At 41.0% G+C, this 19,446-nt stretch overlaps 2 protein-coding genes across 3 annotated transcripts; one reads left to right on the forward strand and one right to left on the reverse strand.

Moving 5' to 3' along the window:
• The first annotated feature begins 4,390 nt into the window (after positions 1 to 4,390).
• LOC4340825 (enhancer of mRNA-decapping protein 4) lies at positions 4,391 to 13,087 on the forward strand. 2 transcript variants are annotated; one of them, XM_015788092.3, is made up of 14 exons: positions 4,446 to 5,353; positions 5,997 to 6,046; positions 6,139 to 6,295; positions 6,383 to 6,601; positions 7,086 to 7,214; positions 8,287 to 8,860; positions 8,957 to 9,205; positions 9,290 to 9,816; positions 10,439 to 10,798; positions 10,871 to 10,990; positions 11,512 to 11,682; positions 11,807 to 11,965; positions 12,112 to 12,237; positions 12,445 to 13,087. In XM_015788092.3, exons 1-14 carry the CDS (start codon positions 4,583 to 4,585, stop codon positions 12,751 to 12,753), a joined length of 3,921 nt encoding a protein of 1,306 aa, XP_015643578.1. In that variant the 5' UTR covers positions 4,446 to 4,582; the 3' UTR covers positions 12,754 to 13,087. The 2 variants fall into 2 exon arrangements, with proteins under 2 accessions (XP_015643577.1, XP_015643578.1); XM_015788091.3 differs by having other exon boundaries at positions 4,391 to 5,353; positions 8,957 to 9,816.
• A 404-nt stretch (positions 13,088 to 13,491) lies between these two features.
• On the reverse strand, positions 13,492 to 17,911 carry LOC107275577 (F-box/LRR-repeat/kelch-repeat protein At1g09650). The gene is made up of 6 exons (XM_066311371.1): positions 17,779 to 17,911; positions 16,390 to 16,950; positions 15,724 to 16,169; positions 14,772 to 14,902; positions 13,711 to 13,762; positions 13,492 to 13,611 (listed from the first exon to the last, which is right to left on the reverse strand). The coding sequence occupies exons 1-6, from the start codon at positions 17,909 to 17,911 to the stop codon at positions 13,492 to 13,494; spliced, it is 1,443 nt and encodes a 480-aa protein (XP_066167468.1).
• Between the last annotated feature and the right edge of the window lie 1,535 nt (positions 17,912 to 19,446).

The following is a 19,446-nucleotide window of genomic DNA, read 5'->3' on the forward strand; positions in this document are numbered from 1 at the left end:
AAAAACTATAAATGCCTAATGCTGCTTCTGCTTCGTCTAGCTCATCGATGTTAAAACTGTCTTTTCTCTTTGAGAAAATAAATTACCTCTGTTTGGGACGTCACTAAGTCATTTTTTAAAATGCTCCTGTCCTAAATAGTTTGCATGCTTCCAGGGATTTCTTTTTGTGTACGTCACTCACGTTGTCATCTGCCGTCGTTATCTTTGAGCCTTTCACCCCCATAATTTGATGTGCCTCTAGTGTTCGTGTTGCTATCAAATCATGATGCAAACTTGGCTTTCTGTTGGTTTTTTATTGGTTCATGCTTTGGGACTTTGGTTAAGAGAATTATTGCAAATCATTCCGTAGTGGTTTTAACTTGGGGGAAGAGTAGACCACCATTGCTTAATTTTCTCACTATATTCTGCTTTTTTTTCTTTGGCGTAACGCAGAAGGGTGCATGTTAATTCATGATCTTAGCTGCTCGGTATATGTTTCCTGTACTATTTCTACGTATTTGTTACAGATGATGCCTATTGAATGAAGATCCATTCCGTCATCACTATTATCTTCTGTTCTGTTTTTTCTCGTTTGTTGGCAGATGTGTGTTGATGTTGTCTAATGTTTTGCAAAATTCTACCTAGTTTACCATTCATAAAAGTGATTCCATCCTCTGGCTGAATATGGTGGAACTTTAGTCCTCTCTGTGTGCATTTCATATGAATGTCTTCAAACCTTAAGAGAACTAAGTTGATTTCCCACGCTTTGCTGTTGGAATTATTAAGCAATTATCAATATTTTTTTTTTCGACGATCATGCTAGAAGTAAAAAAAGGGGGGAAAATAATGAAACATCAGGGTTTATCGGTACTTATCATAAACAAACAAACGATATCTGTGCTTTAATGTGAAACATATTGATAAGTATATGTTAAATATTATAAAAAATGATAGATAGATTTGTTAAAATATTATGCAAATGATGTGAGGGGTGATAATTGGATATGCTTGCATGATTTGTAGAATTAAATAAATTGTAGATGATGTTGTATGCTTGTATGAGGTTAAATATATAATTATAGTGGGTGATGATGTAACATGGTTGCATGTTAAGCTTTAGACTTAGTGAGCTATAACTTTCTAGAAAACATAGATAATATTGCCCGATTACTATTACCAATTTACAAAACACAAAAAGGATGGGAGAATTCGCTAGAGTAGTTGTCATAACTAGCTACTACCTCCATTTAAATATAAGGATTTTTAGTTTGAATAGAAAATACTAGTGTCAGGTCAAAAGAAAAATACAAGGATTTTTGGGTTGATTAGAAAATACTAGGGTCCAGGTCAAAAGGTTTTATTTTAGTTGTCAATTTTTTATTTTTTTTTCAGTTGCTTAGATTCCATTTGTAACAATTTAACTGGCTTTGGAATTATTGCAATGATTGGAATGGATAGGGATTAGTGCAGAAATGCTTATATTGTGGTACAAGATTTGAATTCTAGAAACCCTTGTATTTTGGAAAGGAGTAATTGACAATAAGGATTTCATTGGAAATTGAGTAATAAGTGATAATTTACCATAGGTAATTTACTCTAAAGGGACAAAGTTAGACCTAAGTTTTTATAAAGTAAGATCTTTCCGGGGTTAAATTTTTTTCTACACATACAAATTAGGATAATAGGACACAAAATGACTTCCACTTACCACTAGGTCTTGCAAACTGTAATGCTTGAGGAAACTTCTTGTTGACATGTACACCATATAAACTTTGTTGCATGCTGAATTACTAACTAACCTCAAAGAGATAATGTGGATGTTATTTTCTTTTACAATATTAACGTTGCAAAAAGCTGTGCTATAACAAGCATAATACATGCTCTGTTGCTTGAGATTTATTGGGTCGCATGTGTTGAGATGTCATGAAGGAGAGGGCACTTGTTCTTATGTGTTCATTTGGTGGTATCGTGTCATGCTATGAATGGAACTGTGATAAATAACATTTGCTTGAATTTGAAAGTCATTGTCAAACTATTGGCTATTGTACTTGAAGGTGACATTGTATGGAGTACCATCTTTTTTTTTCTTTTCTTGATGGAGTGACCTTGCTCATCTCTCTATCTTACCCGTGTGCAACCTAGGATTCAGGACACTTTTTTTTAACTACGTCTGTTGACTCATTATGTTAAAATCTACCAAATTCAAGCTTTCATGCTTCCTTTTTGTTGTTTAAGGTGGCTATCAAAATTTTGAGACTTGTCTACTGCTGGCACTGTAATCTATTTTAGTATCTAATACTTATTTTTGTGATAAACTAGAAATACATCGGACCCTGTGGGTTTCTTTACAATTTTATAATTAGATGTTAGTTAGAGAACTCCATATGCATGAACTATGAACCATTTCTTTGAATGTGGAAAGCTAAGAAGAATACAAAGTAGAAAAGACATAATTAAAATGTGGTGGCTTGTTCAATTCTAAGTGACAAAACCACTTGGAAATTGTTTGAAAGAGAAGTTTAGATGTTCACGAGAACAATGAAGGAATTCTATAATTAATACTCTCTCCGTTTCGAAATGTTTGACGCTGTTGACTTTTTAGCACATGTTTGACCGTTCGTCTTATTCAAAAAAATTAAGTAATTATTAATTCTTTTCCTATCATTTGATTCATTGTTAAATATATTTTCATGTAGGCATATAATTTTACATATTTCATAAAAGTTTTTGAATAAGACGAACGGTCAAACATGTGCTAAAAAATCAACGGTGTCAAACATTTCGAAATGGAGGGAGTATGTAACTCCCAATATAATAATTGCAAATAGATTTCAAAGGGTGAATTGACTATTGTCATATAGACCGTTTCTCTTTTGCTACAGAGATTGTCTTTGACAATATGCTAACGAACTAAGTGACATAAAATTACTTCTATGATGCAAGTGACATATAGTCACTATTTTCAACTGATGCCGTGTACATAAAACTAGGCAATATTTTATTATATATAATGGGCCATATACATAAAACTAGGCAAAATTTTATTATATATAATGGGCCATATACATAAAACTAGGCAAAAATTTATTATATATAATGGTTAAATATTGCCTCAATGTTTAATTTTTCATCTGGCATGTTCTCTCTTTCTTTTCCTCTCCATCTAAAATATTAGGGCTTTTTTTAAGAGTTTGTTTGTTTTGGAGTCAATTTTTGCCTTACAGTTTTGGCACAATTAAATTTGCTAGTATAGACTTTGAATTAAGCGTGAGCAAAAATTGATATCAAACTAAACATTCGTTTGATATTTTAAAAGTTATAAAAGTTCAAGTAGGGCAAAAAAATTTTGACTTCCACATGGACAAACCCTAAGAGTAGCAACTGATTTACAAGCACGTGTCAAGAGATGTGAGCATATCTACAAAGTGATACATGTAAGAGTGATGGATGCAAATCCTCTGTAGTACTGCTGATGCAGTAGCGGTGGCTGACATGTGGGTCCGGGCTCACACGTCAGTGTCTGCTATGCATCAGCAGTACTGCAGACAATCCCCACTGAATAGTGATGGGATAGGCATGAATGCATGCCAGTAGAGTGAAGGCCCTAACACTTTTGCATGGGGAAAATTGTCGTCTATTGATTTACAATGATGCGTATATTGGTCGTGCGATGCGAGAAAACCTAAAAAGTAAACATTAAAACAATTGAATCTAAATCAACGTATAGAAAATCCACATGCATTTTCAATGTTGTCGCATTTGCAAGAAAGACTTACCTATCTTAAAGATCGTATATTTTAAATGTCTCAACATTTATCATTTAATAATATGCAGAATAAATTATCTCCCATCGTATCTCTTCAAGGCAGAAATGAGCGGTTTCTTAATAAATTATATCTTACAAACTAAAAATCAAACTGGTTATGTTGAACTAGGAACGATATTAAGGCCTTCTTTTTACCCATGAGACTTCTCGTTGATGAATTGATTCTTTCAAAAGTCATGCAAAAGTATATCGTGAAATTGATAGAAGAGCTCCGGTCTCCAAACTCCAAAAGCCTATCCTCCCACTCGCATGAGATATTTGATGATTTAACACTCCTTAAGGTCCCGTCGTTTGGCTTATTTCCTAATAAGCCAAAACGGCTTATTAGGAAATAAAAATGAATTTGTAGATGAAACTTTTATAAATGTGTTTTTGGTGATTTAAAAGCCAATATTATAAAAGAAACCACATTGAAAATATCTCAAAATCAATATTAAAATTAAGTTTGAAAATTCAAATTTTGGCTTTTTCTTTGGCTGTTAGGCCATCCGATTGGAGCCTTAAAAAAAAATGGTTTCGATTATTTCACTAGAGGCAACCATACTGCTACCAAATCCCGCACTGCAGTACTAAAACCGCAAAACCCCAGGGGCCAGGCCGCAAAATTACAGCAACCTCTTCCTCTTCCTCCGCTCTCTCTCCCTCTCTCTCTCCTGCGCACTCGCCTCCTTCCTCCACCTCCACCACGCCCCACTCCCCCCTCTCCTCCCCTCTCCCACGCGGCCACGCCGCTCCACTCCCCAGATCTCGCCGCAGCCTCCCCTCCCCTCCTCTCCCATGGCGTCTCCCTCGGGGAACCCTAACCCCACCCCCAACCAGCCCTTCGAGCTCAACCGCCTCTTCAAGCAGCATCCCCCCGCCTCCGCCTCCGCCTCCGCCGCCCCAAACCCTAACCACCACCCCGCCCCCGCCGGCATCTTCCCTGGCGCCGCCGCCCCCGCCCCCCACCACGGCGTCGTCGTCCCGCCGCCGATGACGTCCGGTGGCGGGCCCTACTCGTACCCGCCGGCCACCCCGCCTTTCCACCGGGGGCCTTACCTCCCTCCCTACCCCAACGACCCCCACCTCGCCTTCGCCGGGAACCCTAACCCCCCCGCCGCCGCCGCTGCTCCCAACCCGGCGGGCGCCAGGCTCATGCAGCTGCTCGGGAACACGGCGCCCACGCACCTCGAGTCGGCGGTGTCCATGCCGATGCCGTCGGAGTTCTCCGCCGCCGCGGCTGTGGCGCCGCCCGCGCCGCTGCCCGCGATGCCGTCCGCGCCGCCCGCGAGGATGCCGAGCAGCAGCAGCAGCAAGATGCCGAGGGGGAGGCTCCTGGGGCCAGGGGACCGGGCCGTGCACGACGTGGACTCGCGGCTGCCAGGCGAGGCGCAGCCGCCTCAGCTGGAGGTGACGCCCATCACCAAGTACACGTCGGACCCGGGGCTGGTGCTCGGCAGGCAGATCGCCGTGAACCGGACCTACATCGTGTATGGCCTCAAGCTCGGCAACATCCGCGTGCTCAACATCAACACCGCGCTTCGCTCGCTCCTCCGCGGGCACACACAGGTAATGAAATGTATGACAGCTATAGATATGTTATAGAGTACTTAGGAGCATTTGTTATTGTTTAGTGCACTTTAAGTGTTCTTTTATCATCTCATGGTGCTAGTATCTCAAACGTGGATTACGGATTTCTTTTGTTTAAGCATGAGCCATGCAAGCATTATACTATACGTATAGACAGTAGCGTGTGTTTGGTATGATCTTCTTTGCTCTTTAGCAGCATGTGCCTCTATAATTTTTACTATGGAGGCATGTATTAGAGATTTTAGGCTGAGGAATTGACTTTCATAGCACACAGTGAAACTCTGAATTCAGAATTTTCATTATCAAATTACTTAATATGCTTACTACATGCTGCAGAAATTCAAAGTGAAACTTGAAGTTGGCTGCAACTAGAGCCTGAATGTTAATACCTAATCACATTTGCAGTGCACTAATTCTCCTTCCATATCCTGATGGGGTGCTTTTTTTTAACATTTTGCCATATAAATTTCTACTACCTATGTGATGAAAATGATGTTTTGATGTTATGCCAAATCTTTTAGTAGTTTGGCATTTTCTTATTTAATTAACACTCTTGATCTTAGTTAGCAATGAAGTCCATTTCTATATTTATGTTTTGAATTCTTTTTTGTGTTTGCTGTAGAGGGTTACGGACATGGCTTTCTTTGCGGAAGATGTCCATCGGTTAGCAAGGTATGTGTAGAGAGGATGACATTTGGTTACTGCCACAATCTCTATTTCTCTCTCTCTGTGTGTGATTAATAACTTGTTTGATTATTCTGCAGTGCAAGTGTAGATGGGCGGATCTATGTATGGAAGATTGACGAGGGACCTGATGAGCAGAATAAACCACAAATCACAGGAAAGATTGAAATTGCCATACAGATTGTAGGAGATGCTGAAACTTACCATCCAAGAATATGTTGGCACTCCCATAAGCAAGTAAAGTCTCTTCTACATCACCAATGCTACACTAAATGTCTTTGACTGTCTTTTATGTTACTGATTTGTGTACATTTTGTCCTGTAGGAGATTCTGTTTGTTGGAGTTGCTAACTGCGTCTTAAAAATAGACACAACAAAAGTAGGAAGAGGAATGGACTTCAGTAGAGAAGAACCTCTTAAATGCCCACTCGACAAGCTGGTCGATGGCGTTCACTTGGTTGGTAAACATGATGCAGATATTACAGATTTGTCCCTATCTCAATGGATGACTACTCGTCTTGCTTCCGCATCAAAAGATGGCATGGTATGTAACGTTGCATTGTATTTTCTTGTTTCTTAGAACTTATGCTTACTGATAAGCTATAAAATAAATAAATGGTCCCCAATAACCGAAGATCCAAGATGAAACTTTCTGATTACATTCTCTCTCATTCACATGTTAATTGGACATATTTTTGTTTCCACTTTTGTTAGCTTTGAAAACATCATCAACTGCCATGTGATACCTTTTATATCCACTTTGACTGAGTAATCTATATGGAAGGTGCTTTCATGTCTCACCAAATCTGGTCAGCAACCTATGCTTGGTATTGGTGTCAATGCTATGTTATTGGGTATAATATTTGCTTTCCTGATGTACCAATGCAAAATTTGCAGCTTCTGGCATCTGTTTTCTCATTTGATGAGAATTGGTTTTCATGAGATACTTCCATTGTTGTTGGACCTATCAAAACATTATCTTGCATTTCTAGTTTCATTTTGTAATGTGTACTTTCTGTTTCCTACAGGTAAAGATCTGGGATGATCGCAAATCTGTGCCTCTGTCTGTTCTGAAACCACATGATGGTCAAGCTGTTTACTCTGTTTCTTTCCTTACGGCACCTGAGCATCCCCAGCATATAAATCTCATCACAGCAGTATGAACTCTTGTACTATTTTGATATTTTCATTTTGTTTGTTTTGTCTTCTTGTACCTTTTTTATCTTATTCATTTCTTTTTATCATCAGTGGTCTTTTAAATGTCTGCTTGTATCCAGCAGGCATATTTGCTTATTAATTTAGGCTTTCTTTTCTGATAAATGATGATGACCATAACTTGTTCTTCTGCTTATACTTTATTCAACAATGTTTAAATATATTAAAAGTTCTCATTAAACCTTGATCAGGAAAAGTAGTTCTTGCATTGGTGCCTGCAAAACTGGAGGTGAATAATTTGGAAGGAAACATGGTTGATAGTTCCTAATCATATTTAAGCCCTTTTTTTGCTCGATGATTTACAAAATGATGATTATGCTATTTAGGCTCTGTTCGCCATTCCAGGTTCCCAACCGGGAACAGTAGCACGGAAAACGGAGCGATTTATTAGCGCGTGATTAATTAAGTATTAGCTAATTTTTTTTCAAAAATGGATTAATTTGATTTTTTAAAGCAACTTTTTGTGTAGAAACTTTTCGCAAAAAACACACCGTTTAGCAGTTTGAAAAGCGTGCGCGCGGAGAACGAGGGAGAGGGGTTGGGAAAAGGATGTGCCGAACACAGCCTTAATGGTGATTGGGTGTTGGGTGTGGTCATCATGAGGTCTCATATCACTCAGAAGGGAGAATATCCCCTGGTTCATTATTGTTGTTTTATTATGATAGCCATATGAATTCCTTTTTTATATACTCCCTCTGTCCCAGAATATAAGGTTTTTAGGGTTGGACATGGGTATTAAGAAAGTGGGTAGAATTAAATGGGAGAAGGTTGTGATTGGTTGAGAAGTGGAGGTAGGTAAGAAAATTGAATGGTGGAGGGCTGCAATAGGTTGAGAAGAGAATGTTGGTGAAGTAGTTGTTATATTTTGGGACAAACCTTGAGGGCTATAAGTTGTTATATTTTGGGACGGAGGGAGTACAAGGCAAAAAGAACATAAAACTTAAATATGCCTATTTGTTTAGTATCTCTCTTTAATCAAATTACTTCAAATAATCTTTTCTGAAAATATTGTAGGGCCCTCTCAATCGAGAAGTAAAAATTTGGGCTTCCACTAATGATGAAGGTTGGTTGTTGCCAAGTGACTCTGAGACATGGAGATGCACTCAAACACTGGAGCTCGTGAGTTCTCTGGAACATAGGTTTGAGGAAGCATTTTTCAACCAAGTAGCAGTGTTGCCACAAGCTAGCCTTATTTTGCTTGCAAATGCCAAAAAGAATGCTATTTATGCTGTGCATGTTGAATATGGCCCAGATCCTGCTTCTACTAGATTGGACTATATAGCGGATTTTACAGTTGCAATGCCTATTCTAAGTCTGACAGGAACACACGAAAGCCAACTGGATACTGAACAGATAGTTCAAGTGTATTGTGTCCAGACAATGGCTATCCAGCAGTATGGATTGGAATTATCTCTTTGTTTGCCTCCTACAGCTGATAATCCTGGGTTTGGTAGAGATCCAGCTATTTCTCATGTGTATGAGAGACCTCCAGCAGAAGTAACTGTGGTGGAGTCATCCAAGGAAACTAGTCTGATTGATTCCTCTGTTGTTGGTCCAACTAAACCAGCAAGCAATAATCAGGCCCTAGGTAATACATTTGAAACTTCACATCCAAATGCTTCCATTAATTATGGCACTGTTAAGTTTGTCATCAATATCTCACCTGGTCTATTTGCTTATGCAGAAGCGAATGTCCCTTCGCAAGTTCAATCCACAACTCCTCCATCAAGCATTGACCTTGGATATTTAGAAGAAGGTGCCTTGAGAAGAGGTCCTTCAAGAGGTCCATCTCTTGGTGATCGTGATATAGACCCGTCATCTCTTGATTATTCAAGTAAGAAAAGGATGGATTCTGATGGTGCAAGTGGGCAAGGTTCATTTGGTAGGAAGGATAGTTTCGGAAAGGAAGAGCCAAGAGGCAGCCAGGGTGATGGTACAAAAACCTCAGATCCTCGTCCTATGTTTAAGGTGGGAGGAAATGCTACGCACTTGATAACTCCATCTGAAATTATTTCAGGTGTCCTTTCGTCTCCAGAAACAATTGCTACTGGCAGTTCTCAAAATGTAGAAGTGGATGCTAAACATGTGGATGGGAGAAAATCAGAGCGAAGTGTTGAACTTGAAGCTGTCAAGGAGACACAAATTGTTCATGAGAAAAGGGAGAGACCTCCCAAGACTGCTGAACAAACTGTAAACACAATCAGTGAACGCTTGGTAACAACTGACAAATACAGTGTGGAAGATTCACAATCTCGGAGTGCTGATGGATCAGTATCTACACTTTTGAAACATCCTTCTGGTGCTGGGGATGAAAACACTGTAAGTGAAGCTCCAGAGAAAACTAGTGATGGTTATGCTTCTAGGAACTTGCAGTTAACCTTGGCTACCAAGGAGGAGAAAGTTCTTCATCCTCAAGTTTCTAGGCAGTTATCTCCTTCTACAAGCACTTACAACTCTGCTGATTCCTCTCATGAACCTCCAAGCAACGTAAACCCTCCTATTGATAACGTTCCACAAGTTGGTATTCAAGAAACACTACAACAGGTGATTACATATTTTTGTCCAATCTATTGCAATGGAACTTGTCTAACATATCATATTCATTTACAATATAATATTGGTAGGCTATGCCCAATAGCTGGCTGGCTTCCGGATCATTTTCTCTCAATAACTACCCTTCCAATTTTAAAAACAAATTATAGATAAATTAATTTTTGGTAACCCATATTTCACCCCTACTACACACCTTTCACACATGAATATTGCTGTTCAGTGGCCGCCTATCAGTTCAAGTTAGTTGCAGTAATCTAAAAGTATAATTTTTGGCTTTGATTGTACCACTGGAGTTTGTGTAACTTGTCTTTGTTTTGGATCGCTAGGAAAGAAGACTAGTTAGTGTCATTGACATATAAACTTGGAATAGTTGTGAGATGTGATATTATATTGTTCTTGAATATAAATAGCATACACCAAATGGGCCACCATATTGGACTCTCCACCTTTGAGCTACACTCTTATTCTTTTTGTTAAATTGTTACACCACAATCATTCTTATTCTAGAAAACCAGTATGTTGAACACATCACTATTTTCCTTGACTAAGGGTAAGGATGGCTTTCAGTGTGACAGGAGTTAAATTTCCTTCTATTAACTTGTGCATGTTGCAGCTAATGGCCATGCATAGTGACCTGCAAAAGCAGCTGAGCACAATTGTATCTGCTCCTATTGCAAAGGAAGGCAAAAGGATCGAGACATCTTTAGGTCGTAACATGGAAAAGTCCATTAAGGCGAACATTGATGCCATGTGGGCCCGTTTCCAGGAGGAAAATGCAAAGCATGAAAAGGCTGAAAGAGAGCGTATGCAGCATATCACTACTCTCATCACAACTGCTGTAAACAAGGATATTCCTGTTATGCTGGAGAAGTCCCTAAAGAAAGAAATATCTTCAGTTGGACCTGCTGTTGCACGGACAACAGCTCCTATCATTGAGAAATCACTATCTTCTGCTGTTTCTGATTCACTCCAGGTTGTAGCTATTGTTTCTCTCTGATGTTCTTTTTTTCCCTCAACGCCTCTCTCATTGCCCTTCTACTTTCAGAAAGTTCTTGGTGACAAGGTTGTGAATCAACTGGACAAATCCCTAAGTACAAAACTTGAAGCTACAGTAGCTAGGCAGATCCAAACGCAGTTTCATACGTCTGCCAAGCAGGCCCTTCAGGTATGCATATTATAAGCAGTTAAGTTGTTGATTCCAGATGGGCATGTGATATTATTATTCCCATGATTTATGTTGAGTTCATGACAGATTTGTTTCACTGAGTTATATTTTCTTGTGCATCACATATTTTCGGTCGCTTTATTGTCAGAAGAAAACCATCTATGCATCGGATTGTGTAGGATGGAGTTGCATTCAAGTATTTGGTACTTTGGTTGGGAAGATTGTACACGCCAGTCGTTCATAATATAATCCAAAAGATAGTGATATTTTTGTTTTGTTTGACCAAACTGTGACATAATGGCATGCAGCATGAACATCTCTCAAGGATTTGAAATTCAGTATAGACCAAACACCATAATATGCCTCACTAACTAGTTCAGTCGAGGCGTCAAGCACCAAGGAACTCAAGTTGCATCAACATATATCTATGATTAATATGATACAGGATGATTGCACGAGGGAAAAAACTTTTATGTAGTGTTTACTCAAGTAACTGATTGGTTTTAATTTGATCCTTTCAGGATGCTTTGCGCTCTAGCTTTGAGTCAACAATCATTCCAGCATTTGAACAATCTTGCAAGACAATGTTTGAGCAAGTAGATGGTGCATTCCAGAAAGGCATGTCTGAGCATGGTGCTGCTATCCGTCAGCAGGTTGCAACAGCACATACTCCACTAGCACAAACTCTCAGGGTAAGTTTGCCGGCTTCTTTCTTGAGCATTTATTGCATAGAGTGCCAGAAGTGACACAGAGATGAAGGAAACATGCCAATATCACTCGCACCATCTTCTGACCTCATATTTGAATTTATGTCAGGAAACAATCGCTTCAGCATCATCGATAAACCAGGGTCTTGCATCAGAGTTGCTTGATGGACAGCGTAAGCTTTTGGCACTTGTTTCATCGGGGGGCTCCTTATCGCATAATACAAGTGTTCTGCAGCCTAGTAATGGACCAGTGGCTAGTCTCCCTGAGGTATTACAGTTTCCATGTTATCTGTATGTTTCATTGTTTTTATTTTTGCTGATCTGTAATGAATTAATACAGGCACATTAATCTTGCTCTTACTCATGCATCGTAAATAATGAAGCATTTTACAATTGTCACTGTTTCAATTTCAGGTCGATGCTCCACTGGATCCTGTTAAGGAGCTAAGCAGACTGATATCTGAGCGCAAATTTGATGAAGCATTTACAATGGCTCTTCAAAGAAGTGATGTCTCCATAGTGTCTTGGCTGTGCTCTCAGGTATTATAGCCTCGACTATGGTTATTGAGCTATTCCCATTTTCATCCTTTGCGAACAAACCAAGTAATGTCTATTGTCTGCTGACTTGCAACTCATACTTAGCGCGTGCTGGTGTGGATTTGATGCACTTTTGCTTCACCATCCGAGCTTTCATTACCATAATTTGCACCTGCTATGGATGTTTGATATTCTTAAATCCTCTGTCAGGTCGATCTGCACGAGTTATGCAGAATGAACCCCATTCCTCTCAACCAAGGGGTCCTGTTGGCCCTTTTCCAGCAACTAGCATGTGACATCGTCAATGACACGCCCAGAAAGCTTGAGTGGATGACGGCTGTTGCTGTTGCAATCAGTCCAACAGATCCTATGATCGCTGTGCATGTGAGGCCGATATTCGAGCAGGTCTATGGCGTTTTGAACCACCAACGGTCACTGCCAGCAAGCAGTTCCTCGGAAGCGACCAACATCCGTTTGATCATGCACGTAATCAACTCGGTGCTGCTGACCTACAAGTGATAACCATCTTCAGTAGCGTGCTCTCTCAGTAGCTGCTGTAAGTTTGGGCAACATTCTTGCAATCCCTGTACAGATAAAATTTTGAAAAGCGAAGTAAACCGATAAAAGTTGTGGTGATGGTGGTGATACATTGTGGCTGACAAGCCAAGGACCACTAGTCATTAGCATGGTGGGCATCTGGTGTAAATTGGTCCGTTGTGTTCCAGCCCGTTCTGAGCTGACATTTTTCATGTGGGTCTGTCATCTTGAACATGTTATTCAGCGCATGCAGAATATAGCTCTGTACTGTTAACCTCTGTTGAGTTGCTAGTTTAAACCGTGATTTTAGTTCCTAGTTTAAACCGTGCATGAGATGTTTGTTGCTGACTTGCTGTGGCCCATGAGTGATGACCTGAATTGAAAGTGATAGACTGAAATACTCCGTTCCGTAATATGGGATTTTGACTTTTTGCTTGCACTGTTTTGATCACTCGTCTTATTCAAAAAATTTTGAAATTATTATTTATTTTTTTGACTTACTTATTATCCAAAGTATATTTGCACAAAATTTTTTTTTGAATAAGACGAGTGGCCAAACAGTGCAAACAAAAACTCAAAATTTCTTATATTATGGGACGGAGGGAGTAGCGTATTACAAGAGCAAAATCACCAGAGACCGACAACTGGGCATTTTCGTATCACCTCTTACAACCGGCATTCCCAATAAAAGAGGTTCTAATACTTACTGCAAATATGTTCTCATGGAACAGACCCAATATAGAAGTTATATACTAATCCTAATAGTGCTCTCATAGCACTAAGCTCCGCCTGTCCATCCATCCTAATATCACATTTCACCATTTTCCGGCTAGCCTTCTCCTGTAAAATAAAAGGATTGAAAACTAGTGCCACACAAAGGAATTAAACCTGAGTTTAAACGGGCGCCCTGAAAAGGATGAAAGGCAACAAATCACGCACCACAGGCAAGCCAAGCACAACACCTCCAGCCATGCCACGACGGCCTAGCCTTCTGTGCCATGTACAGATACAAGAAAATTATTCATATTAATAAATAATATTATTACAACTAAGGCAGCTCAAAGCTTGTCTGAAACGTTGTTGTTCAGTGCATATCCATGCATATACAGAAATGACACAAAAGAATTCAAATACAAAACCCCAGTAAACTAGTGATCTTGTGCAAAGTTCAATTGAAGAGGCGCGGCCGGTCAGCCTCTCAACGCAAGAGTGCCATCTCGCCCCCCTTTAATGGAACAAGACTCTCTGTGTAGGGAATCATGTTGACAAGGTAGAAATCCTCCCCGACAAAATCCAAGCCGCCTGATCTGGGATTCCTGTACTTGAGCCGATCCACATGGGCCACTTCCTCTACAGACCTCTACAGACCGGCTCACTGTTGGGATACGTGTAGGCTACGATAGCATAAATCAAAATTTTCTATCGCGTAAACCAGGAATCATGCAAGTATTAGATCATAGATCGTTACCACTCGACGCGCTGTGCAGCGGAAGAAGACGCTGAGAAGTCGAAGGAACTCTCGCGAAGTAGCGCGCGTCGATGTAGAGGAAGTAGTCGATCGCACCGGCTCGACCTTCTCCTCCTCGTGTGTTCTCCTCGCCGTACTCCCACGCCGATCAGCACCGCAAACCAGCGGCGCCTCTACCGGTATCCACACGTACAGGGACGGAACGCCACGCGCAGATGTGCTAGCACCTGCGCGCGGCTAGGGTTTTGCTCGGGGAGGGAAGTGACGGCTAGGGTTTCTCATGTGATGCAATGCCTCCGCCGGTCACACCACTCACGAATATATAGGATCCATCACTCGGGTCTCCAAGGCCCGTAGGACTCCTATTCAGATCCCTATCCGAATTAAGCTTATATTGGATCTCTATCCAATCCCCTTATTCCGGCCCATTAAGCGTGCGACCCTGTAGGTTCATATATACTCGGCTGTAACCCGAAAACTCCTTTTCGGTCCACGCGTCAACAGCGGCCCCTAGCAGAACGTATTGACTCACTGGGCATACATAAAGATCATATCGGCTGAACCTCTAGTGTATACTAGTATGAACCCCTTTGCCTCACGATATCGATTAAGCTCAAGGCTAGATATGTGCCATCCTCTAATAGCCCAATCATTCACTCGAACCTGTTGATAGAATATTTAACTTGTGATTGACTCCTCAATCACCTTTGGCATGGTCATGCACTTCCATAATCTACAACATCAAGGGGCCCAGAGATATCTCTCCATAGGAGGGGCAAATCCCATCTTGATTATTCATATCCCACTACATGTTTCATAGCATACCCGAAAACTACTTTTATAACTACCCAATTACGGAGTAGCGTTTAGCAGTCCCTAAGTAAGCTACTACACATGTTGAGAACCATGATAATCTCAGGTCTAAGGATTCAACACCAACACTCAATGAGATCACTGATGACACAACACATATGGCTCTTGCAGTGTCTCATGTTGGGTCTATCCAACAACATGTTCACCAACATGTGTCCACATTATTAATTTGGTATCTCTATACCACGATCCATGAGACATGATCATCAATTAATACATGTGCTGATCATATAAACATATTTGTTCCACATATGATATTTGATCAGGGATCCTTTAGAAATAGTAACAAACAACATTAAGAGTCTCATGAAAGAATCACATATTCATTAACCAATAAGGAGTTATCTATTTCAAGGAACATTGTCGGATAAATATGTAAACATAGTATGTGATACAATCATCTCTATGATTGCCTCTAGGGCATATCACTAACACTTACCTTGTCGTAGCGGTAAATATGAAAACCAAGTCCAAGGAGCAGGAAATGATCAGCGAAGTCGAAGAACAGTTTGAAATTCCACCCCCTCATCAGGTAGATTACCGATCGTGTAAAGACGATCCCATTGGTGGCTGATGTCATCAGACGGAGAAGGTGATGATTTCCATATCACCATCTCTGTCCCGAGGTACTGAGCCAGGCACAGTTCTCCTCCTAGCTCGACCAGGTCGAGCCGTGTTTCGTCAGATGGTGAAACAACATCGTGGAGTACAAGACCGAATGTCTCATCTTGTAAATCGAAGCGGAGGAAACCCTGTGGAGGAGGAGGGCTTCCCTCCTGGAGGAGTTCCTTGCAAATGTGCCAATACAAGGAACCCTTGAAATACATAGGGTCTGCCGTAACCGGGTATGGTGGATCCTCCGCTATGGTCCTCCAACACGAATCACGGTTGCCGATAGTGAACACCTCCATCCCGGCAGCATCGTGAGCCCACTGATTGAAATCGATGGATCGGTCGAAGGACCGAACAATCTTGTAAGTGTTGGTGCCAAGATCAAGGCCTAGGCCTGCAGTCTGGAACCTGCTCTTTTGGCCATCAGGCAGCTTGAGGACATCACCTGTAGTAAGGGGTTGCAATTTCAGAACGAAAATCTCAATTTCACCCTCCCACCGACAAGCACATATCTCACCCAAAATTTTCAAAAATGTTTTCGAACCTCCGTGAATTTGGTTAAAATTTATTCAAATCCATTCAAAATTTATCAAACTTTCAAAAGTACCGGAATTCCAAAAAATTTCAGTTGCCACCGAAATTTGCTGGAAAACGAAAGTGTAAACCCTTGCCTGTAGCTGGGTTGAAGACGTACAACCTGGTATTGGTGGGGAATATAACAAGCCCATCATAGTGCGACATGCCGTAAACCGACCTGAATTCCCCATGTAGGTTGGTCGCACGCACAAGGTGCGCATCGTCCTGCTCGGTCTCCTGCCAACGGTAGAAGGTGATTATGTTGGAGAATGTGGTTGGCCAGGGCTCTTCGTCGTCGATCATGCTGTCAAGGGTGTGCGGGGTGATGAGGAAGGACGGCTTCTGCTCGTGTCTGGAGACGGCAGACTGCTGCTGCTGCTTGAGATGCGTGGTGATGAAGGACGGGTTGGAGATGGTGGCGCGCCACGCCCTGCACACGGATTTCGACCGGGAAAGGGTTTTGACGGGGAGGCGGAGCAGGATCTCGTAGACGAGCTCGTTAGGGAGGGATGATGCGCCGGGGTGGCAGTGGTGCTGCACCCTCCTCCTCTTCCTCCTCTTGTACGTCTTGATCAACGTCGTCGTCGGCTCTTGTGGGTTGCGATCTATAGCTTTCTTATTATTCTTCGTGGCAATTACGTCCATGGTACCTAAATTAAACACACCAAAAAAAGAAGACTGGACTCGTGAATGAATAATATGGGTGGAAAACTATGAGCAGAGGATGCGCGATGTACTTATATTTATGAAAAGATAGAGTGACAGCAAACATGAAAACGAGTCGGAATCGCCAATCTCGGATGAATTTCGAGACCACGCGGCCGACCTGTCCGCATCCATCTCATAATCGAATTTGCCATGGAAAATGGAAATCCAAAATCGACTGCTGAGTAGATAGATAGGTTCTTCTTTTTTTTTTAAGAACTCATAAATTTATTTATATAATGAGGATTACAGACGGAGTTCAAAGAAAATGGCATCCCAGTACATGGCAATAAAAGATAAGACATAGAGAACAACATCACCCATTTAGAAGGTAAAGCCAGCTGAACTAAGAAAAACATCCTCCAAGATAGTCCAAACAACAATAATGAACGTGATCGATAGGGGACTATGGCATTGCCGTGATGACCACGTCCACGAGCCCCTACTGAAGACGCGGACACCGATTGACAGACTGGTGACCCCTTCGGCTGCCTCCACGGAAACCGCGCTATTGGAGGTTTGTTGATGAGTCATAAATTTATCTTAAGCTTCATCGGACCGAACAAAATATTGTCAAGGAGTTCTCCATCAAATCTGAAGAGCACATACTGCAATCCTATCAATAAGAATCGACTAGACAGTCTATACTCAACCCGAATGGAGTCCTCAACTTGAATACTACTGCAAGGAGAATTGAAGAAAGTCTCCGTACCCCAACTTGCCTTAAACATGCAAGAATTAGGATGGCGGCATTTGGCGGAGGTACGCGACACCAGAGGTCGAAGGGATAATGTTCTCGCAGAGAGCTTCAACAAGCAGGAGCCTGAGCAACCAACCAACAAGCTTGCCACCAAGAGATAGATTGGTGGCCTTCCCGCGTCTCCGCAAACCAAGTTGCAACGACATCACCGAGAACCCACCGGCAAAAGCTCAACCTTTCCTCTACGTGCACCATTCCTCGTCCACGCGTAATATGGTAATGACCGATCTCCACGTGAGTCTGTGTACAATTGTGCGAGCGAGATCGTGAGCTGGATACGCGAGCATGCTGGGACTATGAGTATATACCTTTTAGCATGTTTAAATGTGACTCTTATGTTGATGCGAAAACACGAGGCCTGGAAGATCTGCTTAACTTCAGTGCAGGTCCAAAAATCTTGCTTTTAGGTTCGTGAGTGTGACAGTTGATTTGATCCTGCAATCAACAAGAAATAAAGACAAAGAAACCGCAGTTAAATCCATAAATGAAGCCGATCGGCCAACCGCTGATGACGTATCATTTATCTTTGAGCCGATGTCATATGTGAATCGATCGGCAATCATGAATAAGTAAGAAAGAACTAAATCTACTCGATCGGCTGTAGATATTAACAATATATAATCTTTATGTCGATATATACTTAAATCAAGTGATTGGGATAGATCGGTCACCATGTCGAGACAGTATAAATCACTTAGATCGAAATATATATTATCAATGAGATTATAGATGTTCATAACATGGCCGATCAGATAGATCTAGCATGTATCGGCTAATACTCTAATACCACTCTATATTAAGATATTAAAGCAAGTAAAATATATCAAACAGAAGCCTAATATACCTAAATGCAACAAGATCTTAACATAAAGGGCGGATTTAACATATCAATGAAACATATAAGCTATAAAGTAGTTAAATCAGGTAAGATCGACTGAAACCCCGATACTACCCTAATCGGCAACCAGAATGCAGGCTAGAGATTGAAATTCTAATCATGACTTATAAGGTCAAACTCAACTGATGCAGCTATAAGTACAAAAGGAAGGGCAATATCTAGACAATCAAGCCGCTGGTTGTTTCATAGAGTGGTGGATATCCTGTATAATCTAGTCAACATAGATATTTAACCTAATCAGCTGCCTTCCAATAATAGATGTTAGCCGATTGAAGGTTAGATAATGATATTGTCGAAGATTATACAGAATATATGATAACTCGACGAATTACATAAAAAAGATTAGAGTATCATAAAGATGGAAGCACTAATCCCGAGCCATAACAAGTTTTACCTCTAGTTAAAGATCGAAACCGATGCAGCTCAACCCGAAAGCAAGAACTCATCGAAACAAAACGAAAGTAAAGGGTGGCGATGCGCCGAGATTGTATTGAACGTGTGTTAGATTCATTACATGGGGCTCGGGGTCTATTTATACCCGAGATTACAAAATATGTCCATATCGGACACGACTCTTATCTCTAACAAACTCTAAAATACCATAAGTCTTTGCGGCAGACTTTTGCCCAAACATATCTCTAAGGAAATTACATGAAATATCCTAATTAATAGATACAATTGCCTATCCGAGAGCTTTGTCTCCATCGCGGCAATCCTCATAAAACACCTCGATCGATTCTAGAAACATCTTCGAGACCATCTTTATCTGGATCGGCTGCATCA

The sequence above is a fragment of the Oryza sativa genome, chromosome 6 (genome assembly GCF_034140825.1).
Source record: "Oryza sativa Japonica Group chromosome 6, ASM3414082v1".
Classification (NCBI taxonomy): domain Eukaryota; kingdom Viridiplantae; phylum Streptophyta; class Magnoliopsida; order Poales; family Poaceae; genus Oryza; species Oryza sativa.

What these genes read in the sequence shown, in the direction of transcription:
- LOC4340825 (XM_015788091.3), top strand. Translation starts at nt 4,583, where the DNA reads ATGGCGTCTCCCTCGGGGAACCCTAACCCCACCCCCAACCAGCCCTTC. An exon ending in ATATAAATCTCATCACAGCA is followed by an intron (nt 7,215 to 8,286) that starts GTATGAACTCTT and finishes AAAATATTGTAG; the next exon opens with GGCCCTCTCAATCGAGAAGT. An exon ending in TGTCTTGGCTGTGCTCTCAG is followed by an intron (nt 12,238 to 12,444) that starts GTATTATAGCCT and finishes ATCCTCTGTCAG; the next exon opens with GTCGATCTGCACGAGTTATG.
- LOC107275577 (XM_066311371.1), bottom strand. Translation starts at nt 17,911, where the DNA reads ATGTCGTTGCAACTTGGTTTGCGGAGACGCGGGAAGGCCACCAATCTA. An exon ending in CATTATCCCTTCGACCTCTG is followed by an intron (nt 16,951 to 17,778) that starts GTGTCGCGTACC and finishes TGTTTAATTTAG; the next exon opens with GTACCATGGACGTAATTGCC. An exon ending in ATGATCTTTATGTATGCCCA is followed by an intron (nt 13,763 to 14,771) that starts GTGAGTCAATAC and finishes TACATGGCACAG; the next exon opens with AAGGCTAGGCCGTCGTGGCA.